General features: G+C 55.5%; 1 protein-coding gene across 1 annotated transcript in view; it reads right to left on the minus strand.

Annotated features, from left to right (window-relative positions):
- The window catches only part of QSOX1 (quiescin sulfhydryl oxidase 1), a 35,530-nt gene that overhangs the window by 2,291 nt on the left and 15,348 nt on the right, over positions 1-17,891 (minus strand). The window contains exons 3-11 of the mRNA XM_072831034.1: positions 17,724-17,769; positions 17,115-17,217; positions 14,840-14,930; positions 12,902-13,047; positions 10,986-11,120; positions 8,837-8,966; positions 6,344-6,466; positions 5,387-5,534; positions 1,473-1,652 (exon numbers count right to left, since the gene is read on the minus strand). Of these exons, the coding sequence (XP_072687135.1) occupies positions 1,473-1,652; positions 5,387-5,534; positions 6,344-6,466; positions 8,837-8,966; positions 10,986-11,120; positions 12,902-13,047; positions 14,840-14,930; positions 17,115-17,217; positions 17,724-17,769 (1,102 nt within the window). The remainder of the gene's footprint in view (positions 1-1,472; positions 1,653-5,386; positions 5,535-6,343; positions 6,467-8,836; positions 8,967-10,985; positions 11,121-12,901; positions 13,048-14,839; positions 14,931-17,114; positions 17,218-17,723; positions 17,770-17,891) is intronic.

A 17,891-nucleotide genomic window follows, 5' to 3' on the forward strand; every position in this document is an offset into this window, starting at 1 on the left:
CTGAAATTCCCCAAGTTTTATACAGTGAAGATACATTACTTTTGTAATTTAAAGGGAAAATGTGTTTTAAAACAAGAGTTCGTGGTGGGTGGTCATTCCACAGGTGTCCTCCTTTCTGTCCCAGCAGCCCCTGGGGATAGGTAGGAGTCAGTGGGGTTTCCTTCCCAGGTGGGCTCTGGTGGCTGTGTGTAGGGGTGCCCAGGGGCCTGGATGGGGAAAGGGCACTCGGGAGACTCAGGAAGTTACCCCAATGGCTGAGCCCCCAAGGGCCGCCACTGGCTGCTCCTGGCCCGGGTCGCCCTGGGGACACCCATCAGCCCAGATCGCTTGGAGGCGGCACCTCTCCTAAAGGGTTTAATAGGGGGAAGAGAAAGGTGCGGGTCGGAATGAAGCAGGGGCAAGTGATGTAAAAGCTGGAATAGTTATTTTGGGGAGAGGACATCAGATAGTTCCAAAGATGCCTTGAGAAGCAGTAGAGACCTGCCTTGTAAAGTGAGCACTCAGTTTATACCTGCCTCGAACTGTTCCTAGTTTGAGCCACAAGGACTCTGCCACAGAGGTCAGGGTACTGCCCTCCTTTGGGCCCCTCCAGGAGAAGCCTTGACTGGCCCTCCTGCTGGGTCCCGAGGGAAGCAGGGAGCCTGCCCGGGTCAAGGGGCTGGAGGGTCAAATGGAGCATGTGGCGGCAGGGGCGGGGTGGCAGCGGGGAGGGAAGGGGTGAGAGGAGAGCCTGGCGCGTGCCTTCTCTCCCGAGTCCACCAGGAGGCCCCAGGAGACAGAGCTAGCACAGCAGCCTGCACCACCACCTGCTCCACTCGCTCCTTTAACCCCCCAGCCCTGGGGAGGGGGGCGGTGACCGTGGGCCTCAAGCTTTCCCCCTCCTCACAGATAAGCCCAGGCCCCCGGCAGACCGCAGATGGCTCCCTCCCGACCCGCCAGCTTCTGGTCACCCTGGAGTTTAATGCTTCTGCCTGTTGGGCTCGTCCCACTCCTGTGCGCTGGGAGCAGAAAACACTGTAAGTGGGGAAGACAATCGGTCCACGCGGTCTTTCTCTTCCAGCACATTTCACTGCCAGAGCCCTCCTAGTGGGTGGAACAGCCCGGCTCTCCTCGCTAACGGTCTGAGTCAGGAAGGAGCTGCCAGTCAGAAAGCAGAACAGGGGAGGCCGGACAGGGACCCCAGGCATTCTGAGGAAGGGGCCCTGGTGCAGGGGACAGAGTGAGCAGAGGCATCAGAAGACCACGGTCCTAGAGCGTCTAAGCCTCAGCTTCCTCACTCGGAAAACAGGTCTAAGGACACTGACCTACCTCAGCACAGCAGGCAGAGCATGCGGAAGGGCCCTGCGCGCCGTGAAGCACCATGGAACATGGGGTGTCCCCTGGGGGACGCTGAGTGTCCCTCTCCTACCTCTGGTCCAGGTCCCCCAAACTCCCCCACCTCCCTCTTCCTCTGGGGGTGACTCCTTCCTTACCCGCCAGGCGAGCATTGACCTTGTTGTGGCTAGACCAGAGCCAGAGCACGGCGCTGTTCAGACTATCCACCCGGTTCATGGAGGCCGCCGCCATCTGCTCGAAGTGGTTGGCGCAGTCTCGGCAGCCGAAGAAGAAGCGCACGTAGCTCCGGATGGCCTGGAGGACTTCCTGGGCCTCGGCTACAGGGAGGGGAGATGCTGTTCTGGTCACGGGGTCCTCGGGGGCGGCCTGCGCCCACCAGCCCCTACTCTGTTCCTGACACGGCCCACCTTCTGATGAGGGGCCCGGGGTCTCCTTGCATACCTGTCCGCCCTATAGGGGTCACTCTAGAGCTGACCCCATCTCTTCCCAAACTCCAAATCTCAGTTCCCTTTCTCTGTCACTCACCCAGGTCCCTGTCACTTACTGACAGTTGGGATAAAGTCCAAACTCATCAGCAGGACACGTAGGCTCTTTGAGACCTGTCTGGAGAGTCAGGCAGGGGCCAGCTACCTACCAGCTGTGCCCTGCACCCCTCCTGTGCCCAATCTGCTCTAGGCTTCCTGTTCCCTCAGGCACTGCCTCAGGGGTCCCTCCGATCTGCCTCTCCACATCCCCTGCTTTGTCTCCATCTCCCCCTGCCCCCCACTCCCTTCCACAGGGCCCCCTGGATTGGCATCAGCACACACCTCTGAATACTCCACTTACCTTCCTCCCCTGACTCTGGGCTCCCCGATACACGCCCCTGTGAAACCCTCTGGTCTTCCACACTCCTCACACGTCAGGCCTGGGGGTGGCGGAAGGACCCTCCCTGCTGGTGGCTGCTTCCCAAACTCTCTGTCCTGTTCCAAGACCTCAGCCCCTCCAAACCAAACTCTGGGTCCCACACCTGCACCCACTGGGACTTCAGCCCCTGCTCTGTGTCCTGCTCATGACTACTCCGCACATCATCACTCCTGGCACCCTGAGCACCCATGAAAGCCATGCCCCACCTCTGTCCTCCTGAGCCCCCTCTGGGCAGCCTTCTCTGGCCTCCGGCCCAGCCACCCACTGCCACCTGCCCACTGCCACCGCTGGCCATGCAGCTGGGCTCCGCTTTCTCTCCTGCCCTGTGCTCTGGACCTCACCCCTTCTGGCCGTCTCAGGATTTCACACCTGGAAATATATTCCTTTGTTATCACATCATCAATTTCTGCCTTAACACGAGATCATTCTGATCGGTAAAGACAATTGCAATAAAGACATCCCTTCTCTGACCCCAGTTACTGCCCCGTTATCTCCAATTTCTCGCCTCTTATTCTCTCTTCTGCCCAATCTACCCCGGCCTTTCTGCCGTCTGCTCCACCACAACAGCTCTTGCCAGAGAGCTCCTTGTCTGGCAGCGCCTCTGGCAGCACAGCCGCCCCACTCGGCTCACTGCACCCTCCTCCTTCCAACACTGTACTTGGAGATGCAGTGGCGGCTCCTTCTCAGTCTCCTTTGCTGGCTCCGGTTCCTCGGCAGAGGCCCAGAGGCTGCACGCCCCAGAGCAGAGGCCTCAGTGTTGTCTCTGCCTGCCCTGTCCTGAGGCTTCAGCTATCGCCCACATGCTAATGCCCACAAGATTTGTATCTCTACCCTGGACCTCCCCCCAGAACCCTAGACTCACCTGTCTACATCTCCATTCAGACAGCTGATGGGCCCAGACTGCAAAGTCCCTCACCGTCTCTAACCTCCCACCCCTGAGCCTTCCCATCTCTCAGCTCATAGAACCATCGTCCGCCTGATCCTCAGGCCCAACGACGCTGGGGTCCACCCTCCACCCTGGGTCATGGCTCCTGCATGTATTCTTCATCCAGCCTGCTACGGGCTCCTATCAGCACTACCTTCAAAATATTCCCAAGCCTGACCACTTCTTCCACGTGCTGCCTACTGCTCTGGTCTGGGCGACCACCACCACCTCTCCTGGATTAGTTCCACCATTTCCTGGGGCAGCCCACCCTCCACCCAGCAGTCTCCCTAAAGATCGATCGCTGGTGACACTCCCCTATGAAACTCTCCAGGAGTGTCTCATAACGCTGAATCAGAAATCCAAACCCCTCCCCAACTGAGACCACCAGACCTGCACCCTCTCCGCCGCCTCCCCTACCCCAGGTTCTGCCACCGGCCTTCTTCTGGTGCTGCAAACGTGCCAGACTTATTTTGGGCACCTGCTAGTCCTTGGCCTGCGTTATGGGCTGTACTGCATCCACTCATATTCACATGTCGAAGTCCTAACCCCCAGCATTTCAGAATGTGACTGTATTTGGACAAAGTGTCTAAAAACATAATTAAGGTAAAATGAGATCATGAGAGCAGGCTCTAAGCTATATGACTGGTGTCCTTATAAGAGGAGGAAATGTGGATATGGCACACACCCAGTGAAGACCACATGAAGACACAGGGAGAAGACGGCCACCTGCAAGCCAAGGAGAGGTCTCAGCAGACACCAACCCTACTGACACACCATGGTCTCGGACTTCCAGCCTCAGGAACTGGGAGAAAATGAGTTTCTGTTGTGCAAGTCCCCTAGTGTGTAGCACTTTCTGGCAGCCCTGGCATAACCAGTGCAGCCTGGAGGCCTCTCTTCCCAGATGTCCCACAGTGCTTCCCTCTCTCCAGTCAGGGGTGAGTACTGGGCCACGTCTTTAGGGAAGCCTCCCCTGGCCACCCTGTCTGAACACAGCAGCCCTCCCCCACCCCTCTTCCACACCACGTAGTCTATCTTCTTCAGAGCATTCAGCACCACACCCGAGATGATCGATCTGTATGGTTACTGTCTCCTGCCCCTGGAATACTGTCCCTCTGAGGAGGGACTTCACATCTCACGCACCACTGTACCCCCTCCTGGAGCAGGGCCTGACCCTTTGACGATGCTTAACCCAGTAAACGCTGGGTGGCTGGCTGCACCCTGGCAGCTCCTCTAATTCCTTCCCTCTGTCGGGGCACTCCTCCCTCCTAGCTCAGCTCCTGTTCACCCATCCATTCTCAGCTTTCCTCCTCTTGTCCCTCCTAGCAGCATGGAGCACTTCCTCCCTCTCACCGCATGCCTTCTCTGCCAGTTCTCGGCCTTGGCACACTGCAGAACAGCTCTCTGCTCACCTGCCCGACTGAGAGCACGGACTCTTTCTTTTCCACATTTACATCCTCCAGGCTGAACCAGTGCCTGAGAGAACCCTCAGTAAATGTGGACTGGATTGGAGGCCTGCCCTCTGGTTGTGAGGCAGAATGGATGATGGCAGGCCACCACGCAGTTTAAGGAGGGAGCAAGGCAGGAGGGAGGTTTCCCCAGCTTCCCTTAAAAAATGATTTTTCAGGCTTGGTTAAGTGTCCGACTCTTGATTTCAGCTCAGGTCACAATCTCAGGGTGATGAGATTGAGCCTCGTGTCGGGTTCTGTGTTGGGCATGGAGTCTGCTTAAGATTCTCTCTCTCCCTCTCTGCCCCTCCCTCCCAAGCTTGTGCACTGCCACTCTCTAAAAAAAAAAGAAAAGAAAAAGAAAATGACTTTTCCATGGGAAACAATAGAATTGTTCAAAGTGCACACTATCAGCCACATGGATTGAAATAGACATAATTTCCTTTATAGGAGTATAAAAAATTGAACCACAAATTTTTCACAAAGTTCTATAAACAAAGCAAGCTCGTGGCTCCAGGAGAGCCAGAAAGACACTCAGGTGTCCCTAAGCCTGCAAGGGGTACCACCCTGAGACAGGGGGCAGGACTGGGGGGCTTCTTCAGGTCCTCCCCATTCTGGTTCTATGCTGAGTGCATGAGGCCAACTGCAAATGCAGAATTTGCTATATCTGGGCAGGCAGTGGGGAGCCTATGGAGGGCAAGGCAGGGTGGGGCTGGGGCACGGGGGCTGGGGCACAGGGCTGGGGGTAGCGGGGGACACGGGCAGGCCTCGGACTCACCTGTTTCTTGTGAGTGGTCTAAATTGTGCCGAGCTGCTTGCACCGTCAGGAAATGAAAGAGGATCCACAAGGAACAGGGAAAGCCCCGGAAATGTGGCTCACTCCCCTGGCAGCCAACCCAGTGCACCTTCTTGGCAATCATAGTGCCCTAAGGAACACGTACTTGCATGAGTGCATATATGGAAAAGAAAAAGAATGGGATGGGTGGTGAGGAAAGAAGCTTTCAGGAGATTTGAAGGTCAGCATATAGCCCTGAGACAAATGAGGTCCCTCTCTCTATCACCTGGAAGATGGCATCTCTCTTTCACTGGCTACACCCATCAAAGGAGCAGCAGATCTGAAAAGCTGTGACACGAACCAAGTCGCATCCTGATTCTAGCCTCAACCTCTCCATCTGTAAAATGAGGGGTTTGGCCTCTGAGGTCCCTTCAAGCTTTGGCATCTTACACATCTGTAAGGTTGTGTGCCTCTGCCAGCTGCAGTGGGCCACTTTGGCAAAGAGTGGCACACACAGGAGCCCAGAAAGGGGTCCCTGGAGAGGGCCAGAAGAGCTATATGAGGAGCTCGATGTGCCTGCAGGCTACGGGGAGAAGCTGCTACAAACTCGCTCACAACTGGAATTTCACACTCGGGTCTTAAATCCCAGCCCAACCACCCACTGGCTCTATGATCTTAGACAAGTTACTTAACCTCTCTTAACCTCAGCTTCCCCATGTGCTAAATGGGGATCAGAGCTACTCCCACCACCGCTGGGAAGGCTACACAAGATGGGCATGCAGACAGCTCCGTGAGTAGTTTATTGATGTAAGGAACTGACCGAGAGAGAGATCGAGAGAGATCGAGGACTCTTTCCTGAATACAAGGGGGTGAAGGAGCACAGAGGCTGCAGGACGAACCCCTCCCACCCCCACAGTTACTGAGGATTCGGAGAAGGTGTTCAGTTTCCGCCAGACTCACCTCCTTCCTGTTGTCCAGGGCAGCTTTAAAGAAACTGTAGGGAATTTTCTTTCTCTGTTGCCTCTTGAGCCAGTCATTTACGGAATGCAGGAAGTTCTGGACTAAGGGCTGGCCCGGGAAGTGCTGTGGGAGGCATAAGGGAAAGCTGGGGAGGGAAAAGCAAGTCCCCATGTGCTCGGAGGCAGTCCCGGAGAGGGTAGGGGACTAAACAGAAGTGGGCGGAGGCAGTTCCCTGAAACTCTCCAAAACCACCAGGAAAACATTCTGCCTCAGACACAAATGCAGGTTCCTACTACCTTTGCTCTGGGGCACCTGGCAACATGAAGGATGGCGTGGGGAGAGGCCCGAGGCTCTGGGTGAGGCTGGACCCTTTGGGCCTCCCTCTCTCAAGGCTGACTCTTGATCCCACACTGCCCCTGGGAAGAAGGCTGAGCACCCGCGTGGCTTCACAAGGCTGCTGGGAACTTGGGCCACACAGTCCTCTCTGCGTGTTATCTTCTGAAGACCAGCTGACTTGCCAACTGACTGACTGCTGGGCGAGGCTGGTGAACAGCCTTCCATCTGTATTCCATGGACTGCTGGTGGGAACAAGACGGCCCGGGGGCTTATAGCCAAGTCCAGACCTTGATGGTAACTCCCAAGAGTCTCCAAGGAACATGAAAAGCTACTCTGACAATAAGTCAACTGAAATCTGATTAGTATCAGCACTTTAAAACCGCAAGGACCCCAGGGAGGAGGACAGATATGTGTGCAGGCGTGTGTGTGCACACACACGCCCAGGGCGGCAGGGGCGGGGGGTCGGGGGGGGGGGGCCGGCAGGAGAAGAGAGGGATGCCAGGGAAGCAGGGCAGATAAAACCACCAGGCACAGGTCAAGAGGACCAAGACACCAAGAAACTTGCTGGAGGAAAAAGAGCAAAGAATGATCACTGAATAGAAATGCCTGCCAATGGATCCAGGCCTCTGCGAAAGCCATTACATATTCCCCTCAAAGCTCCAGGGCTGGACACAGGCCCCGAGGGAGAAGCAGCCGGAAGAATCTTGTCTTTAACACGCTCCCTCTTGGTCAGCGCACTCAGGCCTCCAGGCCCTCAACATGAATTTACAGCTTCAAGTCAGCGTTTCTCACTGACCTTCGCCGTCATCCTGACTTGGACCCTTCCTCCTTCTCAGGCCCTGGTGTCAGGAGGAAGGATGAATTAAGGGCTCTGGACTTAGAGGGAGCCACCCTCTGCCAGGAGCAGGAAACGCTGGTGACCGCGCGCCACCCAGTGGCCAGGCCCGCCAGCTGCTTTTGAGAGAGAGCAGGGACCCGCGGGAGGGACCAGGGGCTCCAGCCTCAGATGATAACAGCATCACTCAGGCACAAAGATTGAGCCCACTGGGCAGGGAGGCCAGGGCTGGGGGTGAGGTGGGGAATAGGGAGCAGGCTGGCTGGCAGCTCCTGAGTGGGAGGCCCAGATCAGCCCCAGAGGTACCCCAGCTGCCGGTGGACCTGCCCCACAGAGGATGGCTCAGACCTGGCACCCAGGGGCTGAGGGTGGCTGAGTCAGCAGGCAGGCTCGGAAGGGGACCAGAGCCCGCATCTGACTCAGCAGTCCTCAGCAGCCCAGAGCCTTGGGCTTTAAGTAGGGCAGCACTGGCAGTGGCTCTGGAGCCAGACAGAAGGATGCAGGGAGGGAGGAGTCAGGTGCAGAGAGGAAAGGGGCCTGCGTCTCACCTTCAAAGATGAGGAAGTAGCGTGGCAAAGAAAGGGGCACCTCAGCTCAGATCCTCGCAGCACCTCCTCCCTGGGAGGCGTAAAGCAAGTCACCTCAACAACCTGGGCCTCTTAAAGGGGGTAACGCCTGCCACTGTGCAGCAAAGGTAAGAGGATTAAACGCCTGACACATGGCAGGTCCTCAACAGGCAAGAGCTACACACTTCATAGAGTAGCCAAGTTGGCAGGAAACTACAAAGGAATAAGGAAGGCATGGCTAGGGCCAAGGACCTAGTCAGACCATGATCAGGGACTGGGAGGGAAGAGAGGAGGTTCGGAAAGGCTTCTTTCCCTTACTTTAGCCTCCATGGGTCCTGCTTCCTAGTGACTATGGCAGGAAGTGGGAGGCCACACTGCAGGTTCAGGTTGTGGTGGAGGCCTCAGGCAGAGCCACAGGTTCACGTTGTGGTAGAGGCCTCAGGCAGAGCCACAGTCACTGAACCAGCCAGGCCATCCCCAGGGCATCTGGCCCTGCCCAGCCCAGCCACCTGCACAGGGAGGGGCTGGGAAAGGGTGTCCCTGGCAGTGTGAGCCTGGTGCAAGGTATGACTGAGACTGCAGGGCAGCAGCCCACAGGGGCCCTGGAGAGCCGTGGGTCCGGATGTCCGGCCAGATCATGATCTCCTGAGGGAGAGGCCGGGCTGACCCCTCTGGCCTGGCACAGGGCCTGCTGCAGGGAGGCATACTGATCCGATGTGGAGCTGTGTGGACGAAGAAGACTGGGGCCTTGCTCACCTGGGCCAGCACGGCCATGAACTTTTTCAGGGCCACGAGGCGCTGCCCCTCCAGAACAGAGAACTTGCCTACTTCCACCCGCAGGATGTAGTGCAGTGCAGATTCCAAGTCAGCCATGTAGATCTTGGAGCTGAGGAGGACCCAGAAGGATGCAGAGAGAGAAAGGGGTGTTAACCACAGGGCAGGGGCTGAGGAGGAGCACCCAGAGCAAAGGGGAGAGAAGAGGAGGACCACTGCTGATAGTCGCAGAGTCCTGTAGGCTGGCACTAGGCTCTGCCTCTACCTAGCTCTGTGACCTTGAGTACGTTACTCAACTTCTCTGAGCCTCAATTCCTCATGTATGATAGTAAGTAAATAATAAATTGCTCATGGGCAGGTTGATAAAAAGAATAAATAGAAACCGAAATGTAAACCTGTCAGCAACCCCCAGCACAAACTCCACAGGCTCAGGGCCAGTCCCTCCCATGAATCCTTAAAAGTGCTTAATCAGGCTGCTAGTGGAAGGTTGAGTTTCGTTCCCCGTTCTGAACCAAGACCCCTAAGGACAGACAGACAGGTGCGCCCGAGTAACACGCCTCTGGAAAACCTGGGCCTGCTCTGAAAGACCAGGGCTTTGGCTGCCCACCAAGGGCATGGTGGCAGATGAGGGGAAGTGGGATGTGTTTTTATGTGGGGGCTGATGTCCTTGCAGCTGCCAGACCCTGGGTAGCAGGTAAGGCTCCACATCAAACCTCTCTGGCTGATCCCAGCCCCAGAGGAAAGGCTGCAGGCTCCACGCTTGCTGCTCCACCCTGTGCCCATCATGCTCACTTGGGGTCTGGGCTTGGTGTTCTGAAGCCAAGGGCTTGTCATGTGTTGGCTGCTTCTCTATCCCTGCCTCTTGAGGCCTGGATTCTGGCCTGTTCTGCGAGCCAGCTCTGGGAGGCAACTCAATTTACCTCTCTGGGCCTCAGTCAACTCCCCTGTGAAATGAACTGATGACTCCTGTCACATTTACCTCCTCACGTTGTAGGAAGCCAACAAGGTCTGGAGTGGAGGGAGCACTGTGACCACCTGGGCTTCCCCCTCATGGCAAAGGCCTCTCTCTGTGCCCCACCGTGGCGTCCTGGGTCTCAGTCCCTCTCCGTTCATGTGGTCTGCCTCAAGAGGTGGCCCCGTGACTAATGGAGATAATGTATGGAAGGTGCCTAGCACAGAGTTTGGCACATAAGGCCAGTAAGTGTCAGCTGTTATAATTTGAATGATTTTAATTATCCTAATGTGAATGACCACCAATGACCACCTCTCTGTCTCTCTTTCCTTCTCACCTGATTGACTAAAAAAAATCTCTCCGTTGGTGCTTTCTGCCCTTAAAGTCCTACCTGCTGGCATGCAAAATCCTCTGGAAATCAGATGGTTTTCCCCCAATTCACTTGTAGAGTCTCCTCATGGAGGCCACCCTCCTGATGCAGCTCTGAGCTCCCTGGGCAGCCATTTCTACTTGGTATACTGTCAGGTGCCAGTGCAAGAGGTTTATAGACCCATCTCCTGCCCCACAAGTAGGAATTCTACTGCCAAGCAGAGCCAAGGAGTCTTAGAGAGAAAAGCAGCTTCCTCATAGTTACATCTGTGCACAAAGATACAGTCTACCTCAAAAGGTAGTGAGCTCCCCAGCATCAGAGGCATTCAAATGAGGTCAGTACCTTCCTAGAAGGGATTGTAAACTCTTTGTGGGAAGGGACTACATATCTGTATTATGGTGCCTAGTGTGTAGCAGGTACTCAAAATATTTGCTCAAGAGAGTTGCTTGGAGGTGGAGGGAAGCTGGTTTGAAGGCCACAGATTATCCCTCTAAGCTGACTCTCTACTTATTCTTGAATAGCATTAAGTTTAAGGACTGTGGGCATTGGAAAGTATTTATTCTATCATGAAGGAGACCAGTAAATGCTGTTTGGCTGCTGGTTGACTATGCCGCTCCCACACAACTATGACTCTTCTGTGTATGGTCAGCAGCCGGGGGAGCCCAAAAGCCAAGGCCAGCCCTCAGGGGGTCTGGGGTTGGAAAGGCATGTGCTAAGCTCAAGACAGGGAACAGAGTGTGGTGTGAAGGCAGGGGGTCTGTGATCAGAGGCAAGGCTGGGAGTAGGGAAGAAAGTGGCCATGGCCTTACCGATCCACGACTTTCCACACGGTGGGAGCTATCGTGTGAACAGTGGTTGGCACAACCTTGGTTGGGACAGCCTCCCGGATGAGCTTGGAGAACTTCTTCAGGTAAGCGGTGTAAAAGGGCCTGGATTCCTGAAGCCTGGGAGAGAAGAAACCACAGAGGAGAGGCAGTGAGTATGGAGAAACAAATCCCAGGATGGACTCACGTCAGGAGGAGGCAGGTGGCTCACTTGACAGAAGTGTTTATTTTATTTTTGTTTTTGTTGTTTTAAGATTTATCTATTTTAGAGAGAGAGCACATGAGCGCAAGCACAAGCAGGAGAGGCAGAGGGAGAGAGAATCTTAAGCAGACTCTGTGCTGAGTGTGGAGCCTGACACGGAGCTTGATCTCATGTGTCTGAGATCATGACCTGAACCAAAATCAAGAGTCAGAGGCTTCATCCACTGCGCCATTCAGCGCCCCTTGATGGGAATGTTTATTAAGAAATGTTTGATTCTGATTCGGTCTTATCCTCAGTGGGGTCAAATCAAGGCACCCTTGCCTCACTTTAGCCTTTCTACCCCCCCACTCTCGCTGTGGAAAGCCTCTCTGACACAGTCTGATGTCAGAGTCCCATCTGGAAAAGCAGCCGGACTGAGAATTCTTCGGCCTGCCCTGGAGAGGCTGTGGGATAGAGCTGCTTCTGCCCATGGACAGGATGGCCGGGTCTCACAACCTTCGCCAGGGACAGAAGGAAGCTGCTGGCTCTTGAGCTTGCTCTGAGGTACCACAGGCGACATGACTCCCCATGGGAAGTCAAGGGAGTCGAACACCTGATTTTTAAAAAACAGGTGGTAACAACAGCAACAGGAAATTCTGAAATCCCTGTGGGATCTTTCTGCTTTCTCTCTCCGGATAGTCCTCAGGGGCGGGTGCCACCTCCTGGTCACAGCCGCCTGGAGGGAGGCTATGAGGACCAACAGCAGTGTGACGGGACACCCCGGGGGAGCTGGCATCGGGGAGCACTGCTTTCCACTCCACTGTCCTGGCCCGACGTTTATCGATGAGCAGATGGCTCAGAAGCAGCATCGTCACAAACAATTTTCCCCTCCACCAGCTCCAAGTGAAGAAACAATGCCTCCTCTCCCCACCAGGCCTGGCACTTTCTGTCCCTCCTTGTTCCCCCTGCAGCCGTCAGGCTTCCTTCCCCCAGCAGAATCCTCCGACGAAGCTGGCCCAGGGCTCCTTGGTGCTTGGGGCTGGCAAGGGCACGTGGCCGCCCTGCCCGGCCTCAGGCCAGGAGGGCACTAATGGCCCTGCAGAGCAGCTCATTGGACACCTCAGGCAAGTCTTGATCTCCCTGGCCCTCGAGCTCCTGCCTGCAGGCGCCAGGCTACATCAATCATCTGCCCAGAGAGGGCACCACGGCACCATCTGGCGCCATTTACCGGGCCATTCAGCAGCAGGAGCCTGACAGAGGGACTGCGGCGGGCCTGATTGTTTTCCCTTGGCATTTTGGAACTGGCTATTGTCTAGCTCCTAATGAACTTTTCTGCAATTAGAAAACCAAAGGGAGGGAGGTTCAGGCAAAACTGAGCGCCTGCCAGGCCTGCAGCCTGCCAAGCAGTCTGTGAACGGAGGAGAATGGGGAGTAGGGCCAGCGCTGAGGTGGCCATGGTGCAGAAGCAGTGGTGGTGGGGGCAGCAGGACTCCTACAGCAGGAGTCCTGAGCTGGGGCCCAGGGGCTGTGTTCCCTGCACTGCCCACCCCCAAAGGCCGGCAGCTGCTTCTCCTGCACAGGGGCTCCTCAGAAGAACTGCAGGAGAAAGAACCTGTCAGCCCCTGCAAGAGGCCAGCAGTCATCTCTAGGTGGGCAGACAGGATGGGCCGCAGCAGGGGATGCGGAGAGGAGGGAGGGGTCAGAGAGGCGCTGCACTCACACGTGGACCCGGGAGGTAGAGCCATTCCGAAACAGCAAGTAGCAAGATGGGAAGTCGGTGACCCCAAACTTGCTCACCACATCACCCTCCGTGTTCAGGACCCTGCGCACTGCTATGCCTTGGTGCTGGGACAAGTCCAGAGCCACCTGCAGAGACAGACAGACTTGTTGGAGGTGGGGCAGGGAGGGGCAGCCCCTGGGCAGAGGGAGCTGTGGGCAGGCACCTGGGTGGCAGCTGTGCTCCACAGACTCTAAGCCTTTCAGAGAGTGGACCAGTGTGCTGAGTCTCATGCCACCAGCCACATCTTCCCCCCAGGGGACAAGAGTCACACACTGCCCAGGACAAGGGGCCTTGGAACTGTGCACACCACACTGTGCTGTTCATATACCGCTTCATTTAATCTCCAAAATAATGCTATGAAACAGGAACTCTTATTAGGAGACCAAGCCAGCAGGCACAATATACTATGGCTGCCTGGGTTTGTATTTTGGCCCCATGGGCCTAAACCTCCCTGAGACTCAGTTTCCTCACTTACAAAATTGGAATCATAACAAACATACCAACCTCAGAGGGCTGTTAAGAGGTCTGAAGGGGTTAATTTTATAAAACGTGTAACAGTGACTAAATGTTCATTAAAAAACTAAAATGCCTATTGCAAATGAAAACACTGAGGCTGAGGAGTGAAAGCAATTGTTCAGGTGACACAGTCAGCAAGCACTGGAATTGGGCAGTAAATCCCAATTCAGCCTGACTCCAGAGCCTGGGCTCTTGGCCACATCCCCTCCTGCTTCTCAAACTCACCACCCCTGAGCGCCTTTGCATGGACACAAGGTCCTTGCCTCTGGCTTCTCAGAGGACTAGGGGGACAGTGGGAAGAGGATCTGATTCCAGTGAACATGTATTACTCATTCCTCATGACAGGAATGACCCCAGGCCTGGACTGGGACCCCAGAGGGGTCAGGCAATCCTTCAGCAAAGCTCTGTGCCCCTCCCCATCTCCTTCTTCTGTTTCCCCTCTTGGGGCTCAGAGGCTTGGAGACTGCCCAGAACTCTCTGGGCTGTGCTTGATGAGCCCCAGGACGAAAGCCCCTCAGAGCCAACAGTGGTGTTTAATTTCCTCTCCACTCTCATGCCTCTTCTGTGTCACTACATTGCCTTGCAACCTCACCCATACCCTGGCCCATCTGTGCTCAGCACCTGGGAAAAGCCCACAAAGGATCTAGAGAAGTCTGCAAGCCAGCAGCAGAATGGAGAGCTCTCCGCATGAGGCCAGGGAAATGGATCTTTAAAAAGCACCTACTCTGTGCCAGCTACTACCAATCCAGGCCTTTTACCTAAACAGCCCCACTTGTGCCAGCAATCCTCCAAGGAGGTGATTATCACTGCTTTACAGACAGAGCAGTGGGGATTGGGGAAGCTGGGTAACTTGATCACAGGCATCATCACAGAGCGGATATTCACTGCTTCACAGGTTGGGACCTCACTTGGTTTTGAGGCTCTGCACGAGCTCTGCTGGCCCTCCCTGTGCCCCAGCTTTCCACTCCAATTCTGCAGGGGTAGGGCAGTGTGGAAACAGCCTGGGCTTGCAGGGCTCACAGACCTGGTTCAAAGCCCTGCTCCACCAATTCACTGGCCGTGGGATCTTCAACGTGTCACCTGATTATCAGCCTTAATTGTGGGGATTAACGACCACGTGTGCCAGCACTGTAGTCTGGTGCTCCATGAACGCAGGTGTTACATGGGTGTTTTCAAAGAGGGAGAAAGGACCAGCTCCCACACTTCCCATGTCCCCCAGCAGGGGTCAGGCCAGTGCTGGGCCAAGAAGCACACATGGCCCAGGCCCTACAGTCTGCCTGGACAGCGCTGTCCCTGTACTCATTGGGCTCTCTCCCTCCCGATGGCCACCCCCGAGGTGCCAGGACCCTGTGGGCAGCTCACCTCTCTACCCAGATAGGAGCCTTCCTTTTCAAAGATCAGGGCCAGGTACTCGTCGTCGTTTCTTGCAAAGAATCCATCAATCTCTTCCAGCCTGCAAGAGACCAGGCCGGCAGTGACCCTCCACAGCCGGTGGGGATAAAGCAGAACTGCAGGGGACGCCAGGAGTGGCTGGCAGCCATGCAGGGACAGCCACACAAATCCCTCCTGTGTCCACACGAGGCTCCGTGGAAGTCTCCCACTGCCAGCCCTCCGGGGGGCAGGGAGGCGCAAGGGATGCTGCCTCCACCACCTCAGCTGGTTTTCCATTTGGCCCACCTTGCTGATTTGCTTGTTCACGGTAAGAATCTCGAGTGAGTATGAGCCATCTGGGGGAGGTGGGGTGGGGGCAAGGGCGACTGAGGACGGGGGAGGGGTGCTTTGAGATCAGAGGTCTCTATGTTCTGGGTAAGGTAGTAGCAAGTCACTACTAACTGGGAAGTTTGCTTTTTTCTCTCCCGGAACTGGCATTAAAAGGGAATTAAAGAATCAAAGCCCTGTGTGGAGACCTCAGAAGCTGTCTAACCCAACCTCCTTATCTTGAGATGTAGAAACTGAGGCCCAGAACAAAGGTGGAAATTGATAAGAAGGCAAGTCTTATTATTGCCTCAAATCAGAAAATGAAGCTATAAGCTGTTCTGGGACCTCAAAATTTTGACAGAAAGTAATTGCACAAGAATGGCTTGTTTCCTTATTCCAATTAAAACCAGAACATCGTCAACACATGCTTAAGAGACCAGCCGGTAAGAAGGCACTGGGAGACTGCAACTTCTTTTTATCCCCAACCTGATGGACTATTTCCCTCCCCTGGATCCCATGATGTGGTGTGATCACGTCCAGAGAGAACACAGAGCACAGGGCCAATGCTGGAGCCCAGCCCAGTCTAGTGGCAGTCCAAAAGGATATACCAGAGGCGGGGGCCAGAGTGTACCCCGAGGGGGGGATGGAAAGAGGTGCTGTGGATGCCAACAGCTTCTCAGGCCACTTCACCAGACCTCCTCTCAGCTGGCAGATGAGCAAGGCTACATGGTGGCCTACGCCCCCCACCCCATGCATGCCCACTCAGTCTTCTGGAAGAGGCAGCTCACACTTCATCACACATCACTGCCTCCTCTGTAAAGCTCTTTAGTAGGGTCACCTTGAGGGAGGTTGACACCCTGGGGGATGTGTGTAAGAAAGACATGGACATGGTCATCGAGAAATGTTAAGTAAGGAGCAGGCTGGTGTGAATGTTTCCTGGCGAGAATGGATCTCGTTGTGTAGCCCCAAACCATACCCAGGTGAATGCTGGGCCCTGGGTTTCTGTGGGATCCTCCGGGAGGATGGACATTTGGAGAAGCTGATTAAAAAGTCCTCATGGGTTGGATTCAACCCCAACTGATGCTTAGAAGCACAGTCTCTCCACAGGGCTATGACTTTCGAGAGCATCAGTAAGTCAGTGTGGGAGGACCTGGAGCACCAGGGCCTGCCTTATGAGGCTTCCTCAGGCCCTGGAATCTTCACTGTGCTCTGAGGCTGAGCTCTGCCTGCTGGTACTTGGATTTGTTCCTTCTTGGCAGGAATACCTGAGGTGGACTCTAGCCTATCCTGATTTCTCATCTGGAAGGGCGAGACCCAGTGTTCTCAATGTATTCTTCGTGGGAGAGCCAAAGCGAGACAGCCTGTCCCTTTCTCCCCTAGAAGAGGCAATCCTGGAAGCTTGCCTGGCAGGCAGATACCAGCCACCAGCCACCGGGCCTGATGCTCTGCAGCACAACAGTCACATGTCCCCTCCCCCTAATCACAGCCACTGCTCAGAAAGATAACAACTTCCTTTTACAGACAGGGCTCCCTTCTCTGAGCCTCCCTCCTTCCTCCCCGTGTCCACTCTCTCAGGGCCCCCTCTGGGTGAGATCATGTGAAGTCTGCTGTGCCCCCAAAATGTTCCTGAGGACAGGATGTGAAAAGCAGAGGCAGGTATGACCTGGAGAAACCCCCGCCTATCTCTTCCTTCCTACCTGGCAGGACAGGCCCTTGCACCTGTCAGCCCCATGAAGCCAGGGCTCCTCAGGGAGGACCTCCAGCAACAGGGAGTCTTCCACCAGCTGCTCCAGAGTGACTCTGGACTCGAGGCCACAGAGGTGTCTGCTCCAAAGACAAAGGCCTTCATCTTCCCTACGCAGTTGTCCCTACTACCCTCTTGCTGCCAGGCCTGTAATCCCGGGCCACACTGCACCAAGTCTGCTCCAGCCCAGAGTACCTGGCAGGCTCCAGTGGGGGACAGGCGGGGGGCCACGTGTCACTATGGGACTCCAAGGCATCGATGAGCCTCTTCCGCAGTGTCTCCACATCAGCACCAGCTACTGGATGAAGATGGACACGGGGGGGGGGGGGGGGGGGCGTGAACATGAGGAGGGAAGGAGAGTAATCCCACTGCCCTTATCAGCTTCACTGAAACAAAGGGCCCAGGGCACAGGCTAGTTCTGAGAGATCAGAGCAGTGCGGTTGGGGTCTTCTGTGCCCCTAAGTTACACAAGGAGCCCCATCCCTCAGAGGGCAGGAAAGAGTCCCTTAGACCTGGGGGGATGGCCCTCAGGCCCTCGAAGGCTGTCTGGTCTGTTCCTCTGGATGCCAACCCCATGAAGCATTAGCCCGGGTACCTGGTGACCCTCCCCTCTTCCCAGGACTCCGAATGGACCAAAACAGAAGGCATCTTCCAGGCTGGCTGGGAAGGTCCCAGGAAAACAGACTCTGCTTTCACTTGGGAAACTCCTTACCCTATAGACCTTGCTGGGCTCTCCTCACCTCAGTGGAAATCAAAAGGAAAGAAAAAGAGGAAGATACTGGTAACTGGAACCAGGACACTCACCTGGCAGTGTTGTTCCTGAGCCATTCTTGGAAAAGGCCTTAAAGAACTGGAAGCAAACACACAGGTAAGAGTCAGTAACACACGGAGCTAAGACCACAATGCCGGTGCCAAAGACCATGTCTAAGACCCGGCTGCTTCCTCAAGGGGCTGACTGGGCAAATTAACTTT

The sequence above is a fragment of the Canis lupus genome, chromosome 6, assembly GCF_048164855.1.
Source record: "Canis lupus baileyi chromosome 6, mCanLup2.hap1, whole genome shotgun sequence".
NCBI lineage: Eukaryota > Metazoa > Chordata > Mammalia > Carnivora > Canidae > Canis > Canis lupus.